Source organism: Zootoca vivipara, chromosome 1, assembly GCF_965207765.1.
Source record: "Zootoca vivipara chromosome 1, rZooViv2.hap1.1, whole genome shotgun sequence".
Taxonomy (NCBI): Eukaryota; Metazoa; Chordata; class Lepidosauria; order Squamata; family Lacertidae; genus Zootoca; species Zootoca vivipara.
In genome coordinates, this window is record NC_142582.1 from 9,800,982 (window position 1) to 9,819,443 (window position 18,462).

Below are 18,462 nucleotides of genomic sequence, written 5' to 3' on the forward strand. Positions count from 1 at the left end.
TTGGAGTTGCCGGGATGAGCGTGCCAGAGGCGGAGAAATGGCGGCAGCTCGCTGAACAAGCACAAGAGGAGCTGCAGAAGCTGCATCTGCAGGCACAGGGAGAATTAAAGGCAGCAAAAGAAGAGACTAAGAAGGTCCAGGAAGACCGGCTACAACTTGCGGAACAGGTGAGAGCGCTTCAGGAAAGAGAGCAGCAATTAAGGGCGGTGGCGGTAGACCTCCAAAGCAAGCTAGATGCAGAGAAAGACAAGGCGGGAGGGGCTCCCCAAGTCCAAGTGCTGCCAGGAAGGAGAGCAGGGACCCTTGTAAGCAAGTTCAATGGAGACCCGAGGGAATACCATGGCTTTGAGACTGAGATCGTGTATGCTCTTGAGCTGCACCAGAATGAGTTCCCCGATGACGAGCACAGAGTAGCGTTTATTGTGGAACATCTTACCGGAGCAGCCAGGGAGTGGCTAAGACCATTAATCGCAACCAAGAATCCTTGCATGAAAAATGTTCAACAATTTCTAGAAGGTTTGAGGACGATGTATTCGTCAGATAGTCATTTGGACCAGACTAAGGAGGAACTGCATAATTTACGACAAGGAAATATGACAGTTCGCGCATATTGGGCGAAATTCACCATGCTGGTGCACAGACTGGGGTGGGTTTTGGAGTCGCCTCCTATGCAAGCTGCGTTTTACTTGGGTTTGCACGCGGACGTGAAGGATGAACTCTCGAGAGGTCCAAAGCCCAGTACTATGGATCAGCTGAGCAAAGCAGCTCTGGCGGTGGGGGTGAGGCAGGAATCCCGGTGGAACGACAAGCAAGCGACGCGCGCAAAGCGGGCTTGGTTCCCACGGTCGCAGGAGAAGCCACTCCCTCAACAACCCTTTCAAGCCACGCCTGGAGCCAGCCAGGACCAGGAGCCCATGCAGATTGATAGCGCGCGCGCGCGGGCTTTTCAAACCCCAGCGGCGCCAAGACGCAAGGAGGGAAGGGGCGGGAATTGCTTTCTCTGCAACTCACCCCAGCATCTCGTCAGAGACTGCCCACATCGCAGGGAGTGGCAAGGAAAGGCGGGAACGGTGGTGCCCTCCCCCACTGACGCAGCACCACAGCAGGGAAACGGGAAAGCCTGGCTGCAGGAGACAAGGGGCAGCAGCCAGGCACAGTCAGCAGACAACAGCCCCAGCCCGCCCACCCGCACAGAGAGGTGCAGAGCCAGCCCACCCCTCCCAGAGCAGGAGTGGTTCTAGAAGTGACGCTAACGCTCCCAAATGGCTATCCCCTGACGGTCCTCGCCTTAATTGACAGTGGGGCGTCCGCCAACTTCTTCTCGAGAAGCTTTGCAGAAGAGCACCAAATCCAGCTTTTGCAGTTGGATTTTCCTCTGCACGTGGCAACCATTGACGGCAGGGAGCTGCTGGGAGGGGCCATCACACATCAAACCCCCCCCATGAGAATGACGGTGGGAAGGCACTCAGAGACACTGGCGTTCAACGTCACCACCATCTCAGACCCCCCCATCGTCTTGGGCATGAGCTGGCTGGCGCGCCACGACCCCTCCATCAGTTGGCACCAGAGGTGCATCACGTTTGGGTCGGACTTTTGTCTGGAACATTGCATGCAGCACCAACCAGGGGAGGGGCCTCCGATAGCCACGGTGGCCACCATGCATATCAAAGGGGGTGAGGCAATACCCAAGCAGTACTGGGACCTGCAGGAGGTCTTCAGCGAAGCGGAGTCCGACCACCTACCCCCGCACAGGCCTTTTGACTGCCAGATCAACCTGGTGCCAGGGGCGACGATACCCCCAGCCAAGCTGTACGCCATGTCAGACCAGGAGCTGGAGGATCTGCGCGCTTTCATCGACAAGAACCTCAAGCGGGGGTTCATAAGGGAAAGCAAGGCAGCAGGGGGCAGCCCGGTCTTCTGGGTGGACAAGAAAGACACGCAACAGCGCCGTCTTGTGGTGGACTTTAGACGGCTGAATTCGGTGACAGAGCCAGTGGCTTTCCCCATGCCCAGAGTGGACGATCTCCTGACAGCGGCACGCAGGGGCAAGATTTTCACCAAGCTGGACCTACGGGGGGCGTACAACTTGATCAGGATCCGGGAAGGCGATGAATGGAAAACCACGATGTTCACGCCTCTGGGCTCTTTTGAATATCTGGTGATGCCCTTCGGTTTGCAAGGGGGCTCAGCATGCTTCCAGGCCTTCATGCACCACGTCCTGGGGTCCCTCCTCTTCAGGAAATGCTTGGTCTTCCTAGATGACATCCTTATCTACTCGAATGACCCAGTGCAGCATGTGAAAGATGTCAGAGAGGTGTTGCAACGCCTGAAGGAGAACCACCTGTATGTGAAGCTGGAGAAGTGCAAGTTTCACACCAAAGAGGTGGACTTCCTGGGCTACAAGCTGTCAGACAAGGGGCTGGCGATGGACAAGGACAAGGTGCAGGCCATCCTGGACTGGCACAGCCCCAGGACGCGCAAAGATGCCCAACGCCTACTAGGCTTCGCTAACTTCTACAGGAAGTTCATCAAGAACTTCTCTCGCGTTACGGCTCCCATCACGGACTGCCTGAGAGGCAAGCAGAAGTTCAGGTGGACACCAGAGGCGCAAGCAGCGTTCGAAAGCCTCAAGAGAGTGTTCGCCTCAGACCAAAACCTGTTCCATGTGGTGCAGGACGCGCCCCTACGCATTGAGACAGATGCTTCTGAAAAAGCTGTGGGCGCGATTTTGTTGCAACTGGACGCCAACAGGGAGTGGAGACCCTGTGCCTTCTTCTCCAGGAAGCTGACACAGCCTGAACGCAACTACACAGTGTTTGATAGGGAACTTCTTGCGATCTACGCTGCGTTCCAGCACTGGCGACACTTCCTGGTGGGCGCAAAGCACCCCATCCAGGTGTGCACAGACCACAAGAACCTGGAGTTCTGGAGAACTGCCAGGGTGCTCAACCAGCGGCAGATACGGTGGGCAGAGTTCTTCTCGAACTTCAACTTCTCCATCCACTACATCCCGGGGGAGAAGAATGTCAGGGCGGATGCCCTCTCCCGCAAGCCAGAGTACATGGAGGAGGAGGCGCCACCAGCACCCAGGCACATCTTCCCCCCGTCAGCATGGTCCTGCGGAGCAGCAGTGGTGAGCGAGGCAGAACTCACAGCACTGACGGCAGCGGATGAATTTGCCAACCGCATCTTCAGAGAACTGAGAGGGGGGAGGGAGCAGACAAAAGACTTTGCAGAACGCAGGGGGCTGCTTTTCTACAAGGGGGCACTCTACCTGCCCACCACCCAGCTGAGACGTACAGTCCTCAAGCAGATGCACGACAACCCAACGGCGGGTCATTTTGGAAGGGACAAAACCACTCACCTAGTCATGAGACACTTCTGGTGGCCAGGGGTGCGGGAAGATGTTCGAGACTATGTACGGGGCTGTGACACCTGCCAGCGGGCAAAGGTGGTCAGAGCAGCGCCACCAGGCTTGCTGGAGCCCTTAGCCACCCCACACAGGCCGTGGGAAGTGGTGTCCATGGACTTCATCACAGATCTGCCTTCTTCCAGGGGCAAGACCGCAGTGTTGGTGGTGGTGGACCTCATGTCCAAAATGTGCCACTTTATACCGTGTGCCAGGGCGGTCTCGGCAGAAGAGACAGCCAAACTGTTTGTGGACCACGTGTTCAGACTGCATGGATTACCTTTAAGGGTTATTTCGGATAGAGGCCGCCAATTTGTTTCCAGGTTCTGGAGGCGGCTCATGAACCTCCTGCAGGTGGAGGTCAGCTTGTCGACAGCTAGACACCCGCAGACCAACGGACAGGCGGAGAGGGTCAACGCCATTCTGCAACAGTACCTGAGATGCTACGTCAGCCAGCGGCAAACAGACTGGGTGGATAGACTGCCACTGGCAGAATTTGCCTACAACAATGCGGTGCACGTCTCCACAGGGGTGTCGCCCTTTAAGGCCAATTACGGGCGCGACCTCAGATCTTTCCCAGAGAGGGAGGGGGAGGAGGAGGAGGAGGGCCCACAGGCTGAGGATTGGGCAGAGGAACTGGAGACGGTGCACCAGCAGCTCAGAGAACACTTGGAGAGGGCCAAGGAAGCGTACAAAAGGGGGGCAGATCGCCACAGGCGACAAGGGGAGGTCATCAGGGTGGGGGACAAGGTTTGGTTGTCCTCGGAGGGCCTGCCCACCAGAGGGAGGTGCAAAAAGCTGGCGCCCAGAAGGCTGGGTCCCTTCACAGTCACGCAACAGGTCAACCCGGTGGCATACAGGCTGGCACTGCCAGAGGACATGAGGGTGCATCCAGTGTTTCATAGATCGCTGCTGTCGCCGTACAGGGAAAGCAGCAGGCTCCGAGACAGCGAACACACCCCCGAGGGAGGGGGGGGAGAGGGGAGGCAGGGAGCAACTCAATGAAGCCACGGCCATCCTTGATTCACGGAGGGGGGTGGGGGGACTGGAGTACCTCATGGCATGGGAGGACGCTCCGCCCTCCCAGAATGAATGGGTCCCCGCCACTCAGATACAGGAGGAATTCTTGGTGGAAGAATTTCACGCCCTCTTCCCCCACAGACCCAAGCCCTGGCACATGGAAAGGGAGGGGGAGGAGGAGGAGGCACGGGAGAGCAGCTCCCCATGGCGCTGGGAAGCGGAGTTTGAGGAATCGGGAGACGAGATATGGGTGTCACCAAGATCCACCCAGTCAGAGGCAGAAGCAGATTGGCAGCACATTTTTACCCCCACCAGCTCAGACGCCACGGACTTTTTGGGATTCCAGTCCTCCCAGGCGGAAGGGGGGGCCTCGCAGGACTGGGCGGAGGTGTTCACACCAACGGGCTCGGAAAGCACTGAGTTCCTAGGCTTCCAGTCGTCACCGACACCTGGGGGGGACCTGGGGAGGGGAGAAGGGGAGCTTGGAAGGGGGGTGGATGTGAGGGACAGGGGATATCGCGAAGTCCCTCCCCTCCTGAGTTCAAGCCCAGCACTGACCACAGGGGAAAGCAGAGGGAGCTCTGATTCCAGTGGGGAAGCAGGAAGTCGGGTCCGAGGCTCAGGCAAGGTAGCGGAGCCAGGGTCCCAGGTGGGACAGGAAGGGGCAAGTAAGGGGGGGAGACCCATCCCTCCAACGCCAGAATTACGCAGAAAGAGGAGGGGCAAGAGGATGGGTCTGCCGAGGCTTTTGTGCTGGGGAAAGACGCGCCAAAAGTCATTCGGAGGTTCTGATACCGACTGAACACATTACTCTGTGTAAATAGCAATGAACTTAGCACTGTAAATACGCAGCACCAATAAAAGAATAAAATGCAGAGCTGCGTAGCGTCGTTACTCTGAAGTAGCCTACTCAGGCCACTGTGACACATCCAAAGAAGGAGACTCCTCCACACTCCTTGGTAGCAAATTCCACTGCCGAACAGCTCTTACTGTCAGGAAGTTCTTCCTAATGTTTAGGTGGAATCTTCTTTCTTGAAGTTTGAATCCACTGCCCCGTGTCCGCTTCTCTGGAGCAGCAGAAAACAATCTTTCTCCCTCCTCCTAAGCTCCTAGCTTTCATATCTCAGTTTCTAACACTGTCTCTCCAGGAAGGGTTCAACAAGGGTTCCACGTTCGACTTATGGACAAACAATCTGCCATTCATCAAAGTGTCCACATCTTTGTGGACTGCAGCACCCATCACCTATCATCATCATCATCAATGCCTAAGCTGAATGGGACTGACAGGAAAAGGAGTCCAGCAACGCAGAACAGTATGAACAACTCCAGATTCAGTAAGCGGCTTAGATCTATACATGATGGATTTTCCATGTAGGATCTCTTCAACCATGGAAAGCACATATCTGGACAAGATGCCACGATCCACCTCCTCCACTACATGTAGCCAGCAAGATCATCTCAGTAGGTCCAATGCCTTTTTAAAACAAAAAATATGACAACCCCCCCCCCCAAGTACTATCTTCTTCCTGCCACGCAAAGAACAATTGATAGAGCTTGGGTATTTTCTGCTGTTTCAGTGCCAATCCAATCTGCATTTGTCTCTATAATGAGTGCAGCTGATCTTCCCTTCAATAGCCAGAAAAGTTTTTCTAATCTTAAGTGGCAGAAGATGAGTATGCGTTAGCAAACAAAGGAACTTCTGCCAGGTTTTTTCCCCCTTCCACCTTGATGGGTGAAACTATTCCTCTGCAGACATCCTCGACAGGAATGCAATAAAGTCAAAACAGCCATCTGAACAAGTGCCCTAAAGAGGCATAAGTGCTTCATGTATTATGCAGTCATTAACTCGGTATCAAAACAAGAAGCCCACATATTTCAATTTGGCATACTGATCCAAAAAACAACGGGCCTGCTCCAGCCACAGTGAAGCCCTTTTACGTGCTATTGATTTCAGCGGGAGAGGCAAGCACCTGCTCAGAATTCCTCCCGTTGGGAACAAAACAGGACTCGCTGCTTGTTGAATCATACCCTAAGTTTGTCATTGCGAGAATATTTTATGGGGATCTTCAATCTCTGCTGGAAACAGGATTGAGGCACCATTTTAGCTTGAGCAGTTATTGCTTTTTACTTGCCTTTTCTGAGTTTTACTGCATTTTAAATGCTGATTTCTGCCCAGAGTATTTTTTTTCAGCACAAAAAAGCAGACGGGATTTAAAAATAATAATGTGTAACACAATTTATTTGTCATGTCAACCCACACGCCACTGGTCTCTGTCTCGTCTCTCATTAGAAAGTAAAGGAAGGAAATTGTTTTATGAATTGGGTTGACCAATTCAAGTATTTTCACACTCTTTTTTTCCCCTAGAATTGGCAGAGCTCTGTTCCTAAGTAGCTTATTATGTAACAATTCCAGCCTTGTAATCCCCCTAAGCAAGACTATACAATTTCAAGTGAGATTAATATGTCATCTAAATACTGACACAAATAAAACAATTTAGTAGACATTTTATTCATTCACCGTTACATTTTAATTTTAATTTGTGGGCTTAAAGAAAACATTTTCAGCAAATGAAAGATGAAATCAATTTACGTGGAGAAGACTATTTCTGCTCCATTTCAGTCAAATAAAATGCATCCCGAAAGGTTTACTTTTGCAGTCACTCCAAGATGATCGCCAGAATAATCTGAGTCACTCAACTCATAAATAAGACAGCAGAGAAACTAAAACAGTACTGATAGCTCAAAACCTGATCCAGTGCTGTATTTTGTGCTGCAAACAGCTTCAAAGCAGCCATACATTACTCATAGATTAAAGTGTTAAAGAGCAGTAGTTTTTTGCCGGATAGGCTTTTAAACTCAAAAGCTTCTGCATTCTCACCAACAGCTGTTGGTCCAATAAAAGATGTCATCTTAACCTACTTTCATAACCCGTAAGCCATTTGTGATTCCAGCATTCCCTAGCATTTTTGAGACGGTTCGGTCGTAGATTATTATTAGAAGTTCTGTTAGATCAGATACAAGAAAATTTCCAGTCATTCAGCACTCGTAAGCACATATCCAGGCTACAATTCTCAACATGCTTTCTAGGGTATAAGCCACACTGAATGATCGGGAGTGGAACCTACTTTCGAGCCAGCATGGAGAGAACTGCTCACCTCGATAACAAACTTAGTTGGTCTCTAAGGTGCTACTGGAAGGGATTTTTTTTATTTTGTTTCGACTATGGCAGACCAACACAGCTACCTACCTGTAACTATGACTGAAAGTGTGTCCACCTTTCAGTGAGAAAAAGGAGAATCCTACTGCCTTAGGGTGTCAAGATCTCAAGTGGGCCCTTGTTTGCCCTGCCTAGGTCACATTCACACCATAACTCTAAAGCACTGCGGCATCACTTTAAGCAGCCAGGGCTCCACTCTTCTCTGGGCCACCTCCCTGGGGCCACAGAAGCCACAATGGGTGGAAAAAGGAATATAAACATTTACTTTGGTAGGTAGGCTAGTGTCTGCTTTGGCCTCCAGGGGTGAGGTTCTTCCACTCCTCCAGAGAGGCTTGTGGCGTTGCATTTGACCCCCGGACTGAAGATTCCTCAACTAATACATTTTATTTATGTCCCACCTTTCCTCTAAGGAGCTCAAAGGGGAATCCATGGTTTTACCCCCTCCCCATTTTATCCTCACAACAACCGTGTGAGACAGGTTAGGCTACGAAACAGTGACTGGCCCAAGCTCCCCCAACGAGCTTCATAGCTGATTGGAGAGGAAAAGTGCTTGGTAGAGGAAAACTGGAAGGACAAATCGTGAAGCTGAGGCTCCAATACTTTGGCCACCTCATGAGAAGAGAAGAATCCTTGGAAAAGACCCTGATGTTGGGAAAGATGGAGGGCACTAGGAGAAGGGGACGACAGAGGATGAGATGGTTGGACAGTGTTCTCGAAGCTACGAACATGAGTTTGACCAAACTGCGGGAGGCAGTGCAAGACAGGAGTGCCTGGCGTGCTATGGTCCATGGGGTCACGAAGAGTCGGACACGACTAAACAACTAAACAACAACAACGAGGACAACTTAAAATACCCAAATGCGCCACCTAGCAGCTGGGCTCAGTGCTACAAGCAGCAAGTCTCCACCAACTTGTCCAGGTATTATTTCCATAAAACTGTAACCCGTTTTGACCCAGCAACGCGCATTACTTTCTCTCCCCTCTCACGTGTGCACAAGACAGTAAGCATTATGCAGCGGTGGCATTCCAGGGCTTCCACCTAATGCCAAACTTCCCGTAGAGTCAAAACCCATTGGGTTCAATGGCGGGTGGGATTGCCAAAGTCATTTTTCCTGGAACCCTGCCCCCTTTTTATTTTTTAAATTGCCATGCATGTAAAAGCTGAATGCACAAAAGGTAAATGTCCGTAAGTTGAGGGCTTCCTGTAGTTAGCTTGGAGGAAGTGTTCAGAGGCAAACAATATTAGAGCATGTGGGAGGTTTAGGTGGCTTGTACTGTTAGGTAGAAATGGTTGGAAAACACTGCTAATTTCATAAATGCTTAGGTCCCACTTCAAAATGTTCCATTGCACATTTGTGCTATTTTTCATTATTCCACCAAGTTATCTGCTCACTTCAAAACAAAGCTCAGTCAGCATGGTCATGTTGAGCTCCTACTCTAACAATAGGACGTTTGTCTTTCAAAAGCTCACCAGCTTAGGCAGGAGACTAAAGGCAAATTCCTTAACTCCAAATCTTATGGCTCAGAGGAACATTTTTGCATGTTCTCCTTTGCAACAAAATAATGAACATGCAAACAAAAATGCCAAGTGCTTTTGCGCAACGAAACTGCTGAAGAAAGCGCCGCCCTAATGCAACCCAAATTCAGATGAAAGGAACAAGAAATAAGACTGGAGCCTAACGAGAATAATTATGATTATCCAGCAAATTGTTGTGGTGGTGTAAACATATCGTTTCTGTAGCCTAGGATTCATTTTAGACCATCTTCAGCGTCCCCATCAAGTTTGCACATTACAAGCCCAAGATTGGCAGACTCCTTGCACAATGAGTACACACTCAAGTGGAAGTCTGCATCCAATCCTGGTTCTGTGGCAAGAATGCCAAGAAGCAATGTTAGAAACTGAGATATGAAAGCTAGGAGCTTAAATGGCACCTTAAACCTAGGTTATGGGTGCAACAACGCCACGCTTTTTTATAACAAGAATACAAAGTTGAAAATGAACTGCAGCTGAAATATTACCTTCATTTTTCACATCATCTAGTCCTTCCCCTGCCTAAGGTAAAGGTAAAGGGACCCCTGACCATTAGGTCCAGTCGTGACCGACTCTGGGGTTGCGGCGCTCATCTCGCGTTATTGGCCGAGGGAGCCGGCGTACAGCTTCCAGGTCATGTGGCCAGCATGACAAAGCCGCTTCTGGCGAACCAGAGCAGCACACGGAAACACTGTTTACCTTCCTGCTGTAAAGGGTAAAGGTAAAGGGACCCCTGACCATTAGGTCCAGTCGTGACCGACTCTGGGGTTGCGACACTCATCTCGCATTATTGGCCGAGGGAGCAGGCATACAGCTTCCAGGTCATGTGGCCAGCATGACAAAGCCGCTTCTGGCGAACCAGAGTAGTGCATGGAAATGTCGTTTACCTTCCCACCAGAGCCGTACCTATTTATCTACTTGCACTTTGACGTGCTTTCGAACTGCTAGGTTGGCAGGAGCTGCGACCGAGCAACGGGAGCTCACCCCATCACAGGGATTCGAACTGTCAACCTTCTGATCGGCAAGCCCTAGGCTGTTGTTTAACCCACAGCGCGACCCGCGTCGCCCTGCCTACCCCCCTAGTATTCTTAAGAGGGTCTCTTCTCCAGTCTTCAGAGAGTAGCTGGAAATGGGGAGGCGGAAAATGGTTCTCCTTTCCTTCCACTCTGCAGTTTTAATCGGAAATCATAGACACAGTACTGCACCCAGAGCTCAGAAACCACTCGCGCTAATGAAATTCCCTGTCGCAAAAGAACAATGGGAGTTTCGAACACTGCCAGGAAGATCTGCACGTTTATCACATCCACACATATATTTAAAGTTTTAGATATAACAGATTAGGTTAGTTATGGGGAACCTTTGGCCAGCCAGATCCTGTCGAACTACAAATCTCATCAGCCCCAGCTAGCATAACCAACGGCCAGTGATGATGTGAGTTGTAGTTCAGCAACATCTGGAGGTTCAAAAGTTTGTCATACCTGTCCTAGAACTGCGGGTATTTTGGTCAACTGTACCAGCATATTAGGATTCCAATAGAAAACAGTCTACGGCTGCAATCCTATTCCCGCTGCATTTGAGATGACTTAATTTTGAGCGGACGTGGTTAACACTGCACTGTTAGCCATTTGATTTCAACAAAACAGCTTCAATTAAAGCACCCCTTTTATTTATTTATTTTAAAAGAAGTTACCTTATTGCAATAGAGCATCCAAAGTTCATACAGCCTCTCTCTGGACGCCATCGTTCACCTTCCACAGTTGAGAAGCACCATAGGCTCAAGATCCTATCATGCTCACTTTCAATTCAGAATGTTTGCTTTAATTCCTCGATCCAATCAAGGATGGGAAAAACAAGTTTATCCAATACTCTTGCACAGTTAAATCGGCTAAGGGTGACAGTCAGCCCTCTCCTTTTCATCAATGGCACTTTGGAATTAACCTCTGAAAGTAAAATTGTGCTGGTTGAAGGATGGAGGATGTATGACGATGTAAGAAAGGAAATGTTATAATTCCATATTACAAGTGCTGAAGGAGATCCCACGAACTGCTCTTGTTGTTTCTGAATGATGTAATCTCAGTAAGATGCTGTTTGACTTCAAGTCTTCATCATCCCCTCAGTGACAAACTGCATGGTAGAAAATATATTTTTCAGTGTACCAAACAGCAAAGCAATGTTGACAGATCACCTGACAAAATAAAGACTGATTTATTTATTTATTTTTAAAAAGTACCCACTGTGTTGGGTATTTTCTACAATTCACATCATTTATTTAAATTTAAAATTGAAAGTGCTCAGACATTCATTTCCTTGCTTTTGCTTCCACAAGAATGCGCCAGAAATTAGAATAAGGGCATCACTGAGCAAAAAAAAACCTCTTCACAATAGAACCACCAACATCTCCTCTCACTTACCCAGTGTCTAAATGTTCCCCCAAGCTTAGAAATTATTTTTAAAAACCTAACCATTTTCAAAGGATGATGAAAAACGGAGGACTTCCAGGGAATTTGGGGGGAGGGGGTAGACTGATAAAACTGTCATAGGCTAAAGTGCCAACTGTGCTCTACCACAGTACTACTTAAGGTATATATTTTTTAAAAAAATCCAAAATTAAACACAGATCACCTCTCCTCAAACATTGTTTCTGATGGTTCCCCCCCTTTCTCTAATTCACACACTGTAGTTTTCCTAACTTCACTTTTCTGCCCCCTTTACAGGATGCCTCTCCTTCAACCCGGCCCCCAGCCTGAATCTGCTTTCGTATTCCCCAGCACAATACAATGATGCTGCAGCAGCAACAACAACAACAATGAATAAATACTTTTGGGAATTAGAGGGACAGAGGAACTACCTAAACTGTATAGAAACTTATTTATGTGGCAAGAATGCTACTCGCCCTAAAATGGAAAGAATAAGAAGTCCCAGCAAAGGAAGAATGGATACAAAAATGTACAGAATACGCAGAAATGGCAAAACTTACTGGAAAAATAAAAAATCAAGATAACAAACTTTTTTATATAAAAGAATGGAAATGGGTTTATTGAATATTTACAGATAAATTGTAAACAGATAAAAAAACATTGGCAGGATTATTGTAACCCGCAGTTTCATAAGAGTATATATTTAAAGTAGATTAAAGTAGATTAATAAGTGAGCAACTTAAATTAATTCTGAATATGCAGAAGATATGACAAACAAATTGAAGGAACTTGCAGAAAGAGGGAGATGGAAGTCGAGTTTCGAAATGTTAAAATGATTGTAAAATTAGTGAAATGTATAAACCTGAAAAGCATAAATAAAATTTAAAAAATGAATAAATAATAATAATAATAATAATGGATAATTTAAGGATGATGATGATAATAATTTCTTATTTCTTATTAATAATTTCTTAATTTCTTATTCCTTTTCCTCCACTCTCCCTCTCCTTGTCCCATTTCCCTCCCCATCCGTATCTTCGCCCCCCAACCCTTCTTCCAGGACACACCATCTCAAATCCCTGTGCTGTAGTTTCAGGAGAGATAAATTATCATTATTCTAATTACATTTGCCCTCCCCACTTCCCTGTTTCCTTGCTCCCCCCCCCCAATCCCTCGCCCTTCTCCAGCCCCACACAGCCAGGCAGCTCTCCCCTCCCCGCCGCCCCACAGCCTTCCAGGGGCTCCTCAGCTCACCGGGGACGCGGAGAGGCAGGCGGGAGGCTCCTCGGACCCCGGAGCGGAGGCGCCTTCGGTGGCCGCGGACTCAGCCCAGCTCGGGGGAAGCTGAGGCGGCTCAGCAGCAGCAGGAGGAGGCGGTGGCGGCGTTTGCTGCTGCTGCTGCTGCTGCTGCTGCCGCTGCTGGCAAATGGGAAGCCACATCGGCCGCTCCGACGCCCCGCCCACATTCCAGCGCTACCTCCTTCCGCCCCGCCCCGCGACGCACCACGTTCGCCCTTCTTGCGAAGGCGCGCGGAGATGACATCGACGGAGGGGGTGGGGTGGGGAGGGAAAGGAAGCCTCGACGGCCATCTTGGCTCCTGGCAGAGTCTTTTCCCTTGCCCTCACCCCCGCTTCTTGCTCTCCGTTATAGAATGGAAGCATATTTTCCAACATTTCTGAAAATGGGGACGTCATATTCAATAATAATAATAGTAGTAGTAGTAGTAGTTGTTGTTGTTTTCGTTGTTGCTGCTGTTTATTATTATTATTATTATATTTTTCTATTATTCCTGTTTATTTTATTTTATTTTATTCATTATTTTATTTTATTTATTTTATTTTATTTTATTCATTATTCACTTTTAATATTTATTTACTTATTCATTATTATTTATTGTTATTATTTATTATTATATTATATTATCATAATTTCTATTCTATTTATTATTTATTAATTATAATTAGTTGTAAGGTAAAGGTAAAGGGACCCCTGACCATTAGGTCCAGTCGTGACTGACTCTGGGGTTGCGCGCTCATCTCGCATTATTGGCCGAGGGAGCCGGCGTATAGCTTCCAGGTCATGTGGCCAGCATGACAAAGCCGCTTCTGGCAAACTAGAGCAGCACACGGAAACGCCGTTTACCTTCCCGCTGTAGCGGTTCCTATTTATCTACTTGCATTTTGACGTGCTTTCGAACTGCTAGGTGGGCAGGAGCTGGGACCAAGCAACAGGAGCTCACCCCGTCACAGGGATTCGAACCGCCGACTTTCTGATCAGGAGGGCCGAGTTTGCCTATGCCTGCTCCTTTCCCTTTGTGCTGATGGCATCCTAATAGCACAGGGATTATGTTGGCACTTAACCTCTCAGCAAATAAATGCTGCTATTCCACTGAAAAATCAGTACAGTGGTGCCTCGCTAGACGAATTTAATTTGTTCCACAGGTCTTTTCTTATAACGAAAAATTCGTCTAGCGAATCCCATAGGAATGCATTGAATTTCTTTTGCCCATAGGAACGCATTAATTGAATTTCAATGCATTCCTATGGGAAACCGTGATTCGCTAGATGAATTTTTCGTGAAATGCATTCGTCTAGCAAGGCAACCTCCGCTAGAAAAAAACTTTCGTTAAGCGGAAATTTCGTTAAGCAGGGCATTCGTTTAGCGAGGCACCACTGTATATCAGACAGTGTTACTTCAAACCCTGCATGGAGATAGAATTGTGGTAAATCCCACATTTCCAACCTTTTTGCATCTGGAAATTTTGTCTTTTTTCTTGAAACTTCAAATCATGCAGAAGATTGTTAACCTGGGAAGAGAATTTACTACTAAGGAAGAAGGACTTCCTCTTTTTTCAGTTATTGTCAGTTGCCCTTTTGATAAGTGGAGATAAGGAGAGCGGCACAAAGTCATTCTTTGTTTCGGGATCAATGTGGAGTTACGTTACAGCCAACTGCAGTTTTTATTACCTTTAAACGCATCCACAGTCTGTTTAAAACCTTCAATCAGGATCGCAAGGTAAGCAGAGCCGATATAATTTTTATGCTCTGTTCATACCTTGGAGTAAACAAGACAGGGATGTCGATGAGTCTGCTGTGGATTATTCATTTGCAAAACATATCAGCAGTTAACCTGATTCCAGTTAACAATGCAAACTCAAAACAACCAAGCACTGTATTGAAAAACAGCCGGTGGTAGAAGGCCTTTTGTGGAACGAGGGAGAAAAGATCACCTGGACACCGCTTCCTGCCTCTCCCCCTCCAGTTGCCAAGATTATCATACCGCAAATCTAATAGAAATCTCATAGAATCGTTGAGTTGGAAGGAACCCTGAAGATCATGTGCAATGCAGGAATATGCAACCTTGGCATTATCACCACTATGCTCTATATCAGGGGTCAGCAAACTTTTTCAGCAGGGGGCCAGTCCACTGTCCCTCAGACCTTGTTGGGGGTATGTGTTCGTCTCCAATGTTCAACAAAACCGCTTGACCGATTGCGTTCAAATTTTGACACAAAGTCAAATGTGACTACGAGAGCAACCCCATACCATTTTCAAAGACAGATGTCATACCTGGGCCAGGTAAAAAACCCAAAACCACGTGTTCCAGAACTCACAAATCAGACGAAAGTGTGTGCTGGGAGCACAGGAGAGGTTGCAAAACAGCGCCCTCTAGCGATGGCTACACTGGTACTGCACCTAGGAAAACTTCCATCTCCACACCATCTCTGCTCAGCTTTCCAGACTGGGCCGAGTGGAAGTGGGGGCTCGCCTGGATGAGGGATGGGAGGGGGCGGGATAGGTCATGGGTCAGGACAGGGTGGGGCCAATCACAGGGATGAGCTGGGGTGGGGGGAGGGGCCGGGGTGGGTCATGGGTCAGGACAGGGTGGGGGAAGTCACAGGGATTCGCCTGTGTAAACAGAACACGTGTAAAACAGGGGGACTCTGAAGGTGAGGGGAGTGTGAAGGGGGACTCTGAGGCTCCATTTAACAGACTGAGCCACAGCAACGCGTGGCAGGGTTAGCTAGTACAAAACGAAATGCTTCCAGATATTTCGTGTAGCTCACTTGCATAGTTGACATAAAACAGCAGAACCGTATGAGCCAGATTTCAATCTTAGCAATTCGAAAAGGTGATAGGGTGATGTTAATTTTTGCCACACACACTGCACTGGAATTAGAGCAACACTACATCAAACAGCACTTCTACCTTTAAGATGTTCAGTACTAGATTTTTCTAAGGTCGCTTCCAGATGACCTGTTTACTGAACATTCATCCCAATTCATTTGTGTACAAAGTTTGGGAGAAGATTACATGATGTTGGCTCTTTGTTGAGCATTCATTCTGATTTCGTTTGTGGGGAGGCTGTAGGACATCAAAAGTTAAGCAATTGCTCTCTCACACTTCCCAGTGCATCTCCCTGTCAAGTTTCGTTACTGAATTTTTTAAATTTTTCATTGCAGGGGAGGGTATTGAAGCAAGGTTGTGGCACTAGAGCTCAAAGCCCACTTAATGACACAATCTGAATTCCAGACCACTACTGAATAACATCCTGCTCATGGGAACGAGGAAGAACCCTGTGTATGTCTATTCAGAAATAAATCCAACTGAATTCAATGGGATTTACTCCCAGCGTTCCATTAAACACACGTAAAATGCTGAAGTGTTTCAGTATTAAACATTAAATATAATTTATTGAGATATATATATGGGGACACACAAACACAGAATCTTGAAGGAAAAAATATTCTCTCTATGGCAATACTGAAAGAAAATGAAATTAACTGCTGATTCAGAATTCACACCATAGATCTACTGGGAAAAAATAATAAGGTGCTTTCTAACAGAGAAGAAAACTTACATAAAGCAAAGCTGTATATGTATATTTATGTGTGAACGAACACACACACACACACACACACACACACTGCCAGAATCACCCCTTGATCTTTTTAGAGTTGCCCCCCACCATGTCGCGCTGACCGGTAAATAAGAAACCTTGAAACAGCTCGCTAAAATGCTCCGTCCAAAGGTGAACGGAGGACTGTGATGCTATGGATCAATCTTGGCTGAATATATGGCAAACTCTGTTTTTCTTGTTCCACCCCAACGGGAACGAACTTATACTTCTCTGAGGTACTAGGTTCTTTTTGGTGGCGCATCTGACTTAGGTCTAAGACGCCTGCTTGGTTCACGCACCAAGGGTCGTAGATTTCTTCCGTTGGGCACGGATGAGGAGGGTGGACCATCTTCATGAGTTTGGGCCGCATCACAATGCCCAGCAGATCTTTCTTAAACGATTCCCAGGAGTTCTGTCTGAGGAAGACTTGACACAGCTCGTCATCACTGAAAAAGTGAAATCGAAATTGGACACGATAACCGATTTGGCTGGCATGCGCATCTGTGGTATGGAAAAGCTAAAGCACACAAAGGATTCCATAATCATATAACAAGAAAATCTTTCATAAAGGTAGGGGGAAATATAAAGAATGACTGGAACCCCAAACTCCGTGGTGGCTATCACCTATTGAAACATTATCAGTTAAAACGTCAAGAATGAAAGAAACATGGCTAACACACAGAGACTTACTCACAGAACAACAAGGAAAGTTAAAATTGAAAGGCTATGATGAGATAAAGGAACATCTCCAGGGTTGGTTGCAACACAAGACAATTAAATGAAATTTTCAAAGAAGATAATAAGAAAGGATCTACTTACACGGTTTCAAAATTCCAAAAGGATATTATAGACAATAATTCCAAACTATTAAAGAAGGTGTATAATATACTCTTGGAATGGGAAACCAAAGATGAGGAAGTCAAATTAGTAATGATTAAGTGGGCACCGGATGTAGGTCACAACTTACAATTTGAGGACTGGGTAAGATTTTGGAAAGTGAATTTGAAATTTACCGATTGCATATTGTTGAAAGAGAATTGCATGAAAATGATGTACAGGTGGTATATCACGCCAGTAAAATTGGCAAAAATGTATAAAACAGAACAAAAGAACTGTTGGAGGTGTAAAGAAGGGGAAGGTATAGTTTATCATATGTGGTGGGATTGCAAGATTATATATATAAAAAAAGGGAAAGGATATACAACGAACTGAAAAGAATGTTTAAAATAACATTTGTTAATTAAAAAAAAAACCCAGCAGCTTTTTTGTTAAGTACTTTAGGACAAGAGCTGCCGAAAGAAAAACGGACATTATTAATGTATGCTACAACAGCAGCAAGAATTCTAAATTTGGAAGAGTGGAGAAGTACCACCTAAAGAATAAGGGCAAGAAAAACTGATGAACTACGCAGAGTTAACAAAGTTAATGGACAAACTGCGAGAAAAGCACAACAGGGGCTTTGAAACGTTTTACAATACATTTGCAGAAACACCCCAAAAAAACATGGACTTGTTGGCAGGATTTAAATAAACACTTACAATTTTAGTTGCATAAAACACAGTTACATAACACAGTGATAATACAGTATTGTATATAAACAGCAGAATGTATCATTTGATGTAATAAACCAGAAATGGAAGCTGAGGGAAGTCAACCAGGGGGGGGGGGGATGAAAAACTAATGTTTTGTATTGATATTGGATATTTGTTTTGAAAATGGAAAATCAATAAAATCTTTAACAAAAAAGAAAAAAAGAAAAGTGAAATCAAAATTGAGGATAGGGTAGCATCTCCCTGCAGCCAAACAGTTATTCACTGCAGGGCCGGATTTAGGTTTGATGAGGCCCTCAGCTACTGAAGGTAATGGGGCCCTTTATATGTCCACCTGTCCTTTGTCAACAACAAATTGTCACTGTTTTTTTGTGTTGAATATATGCTGTATGGTAATTTATGGACCTAATAGGTATCT

The 18,462-nt window shown here is 46.8% G+C and overlaps 2 protein-coding genes across 6 annotated transcripts in view; both read right to left on the reverse strand.

Moving 5' to 3' along the window:
* Nucleotides 1–13,044, reverse strand: part of NBEAL1 (neurobeachin like 1) — a 135,343-nt gene extending 122,299 nt beyond the window's left edge. For all 4 annotated transcript variants that reach the window (XM_088670825.1, XM_060281908.2, XM_088670790.1 and 1 more), the window contains exons 1-2: nt 12,849–13,044; nt 10,868–11,301 (exon numbers count right to left, since the gene is read on the reverse strand). In XM_088670825.1, coding sequence (XP_088526951.1) covers nt 10,868–10,918 — 51 coding nt within the window. In that variant the 5' untranslated portion in view covers nt 10,919–11,301; nt 12,849–13,044. The remainder of the gene's footprint in view (nt 1–10,867; nt 11,302–12,848) is intronic.
* Nucleotides 13,045–16,258: 3,214 nt separating this feature from the next.
* LOC118096135 (cyclic nucleotide-binding domain-containing protein 2) overlaps nt 16,259–18,462 on the reverse strand; it is a 38,832-nt gene continuing 36,628 nt past the window's right edge. For both annotated transcript variants that reach the window (XM_035137489.3, XM_088671685.1), the window contains one exon: nt 16,259–16,940. In XM_035137489.3, the coding sequence (XP_034993380.2) occupies nt 16,607–16,940 (334 nt within the window). In that variant the 3' untranslated portion in view covers nt 16,259–16,606. The remainder of the gene's footprint in view (nt 16,941–18,462) is intronic.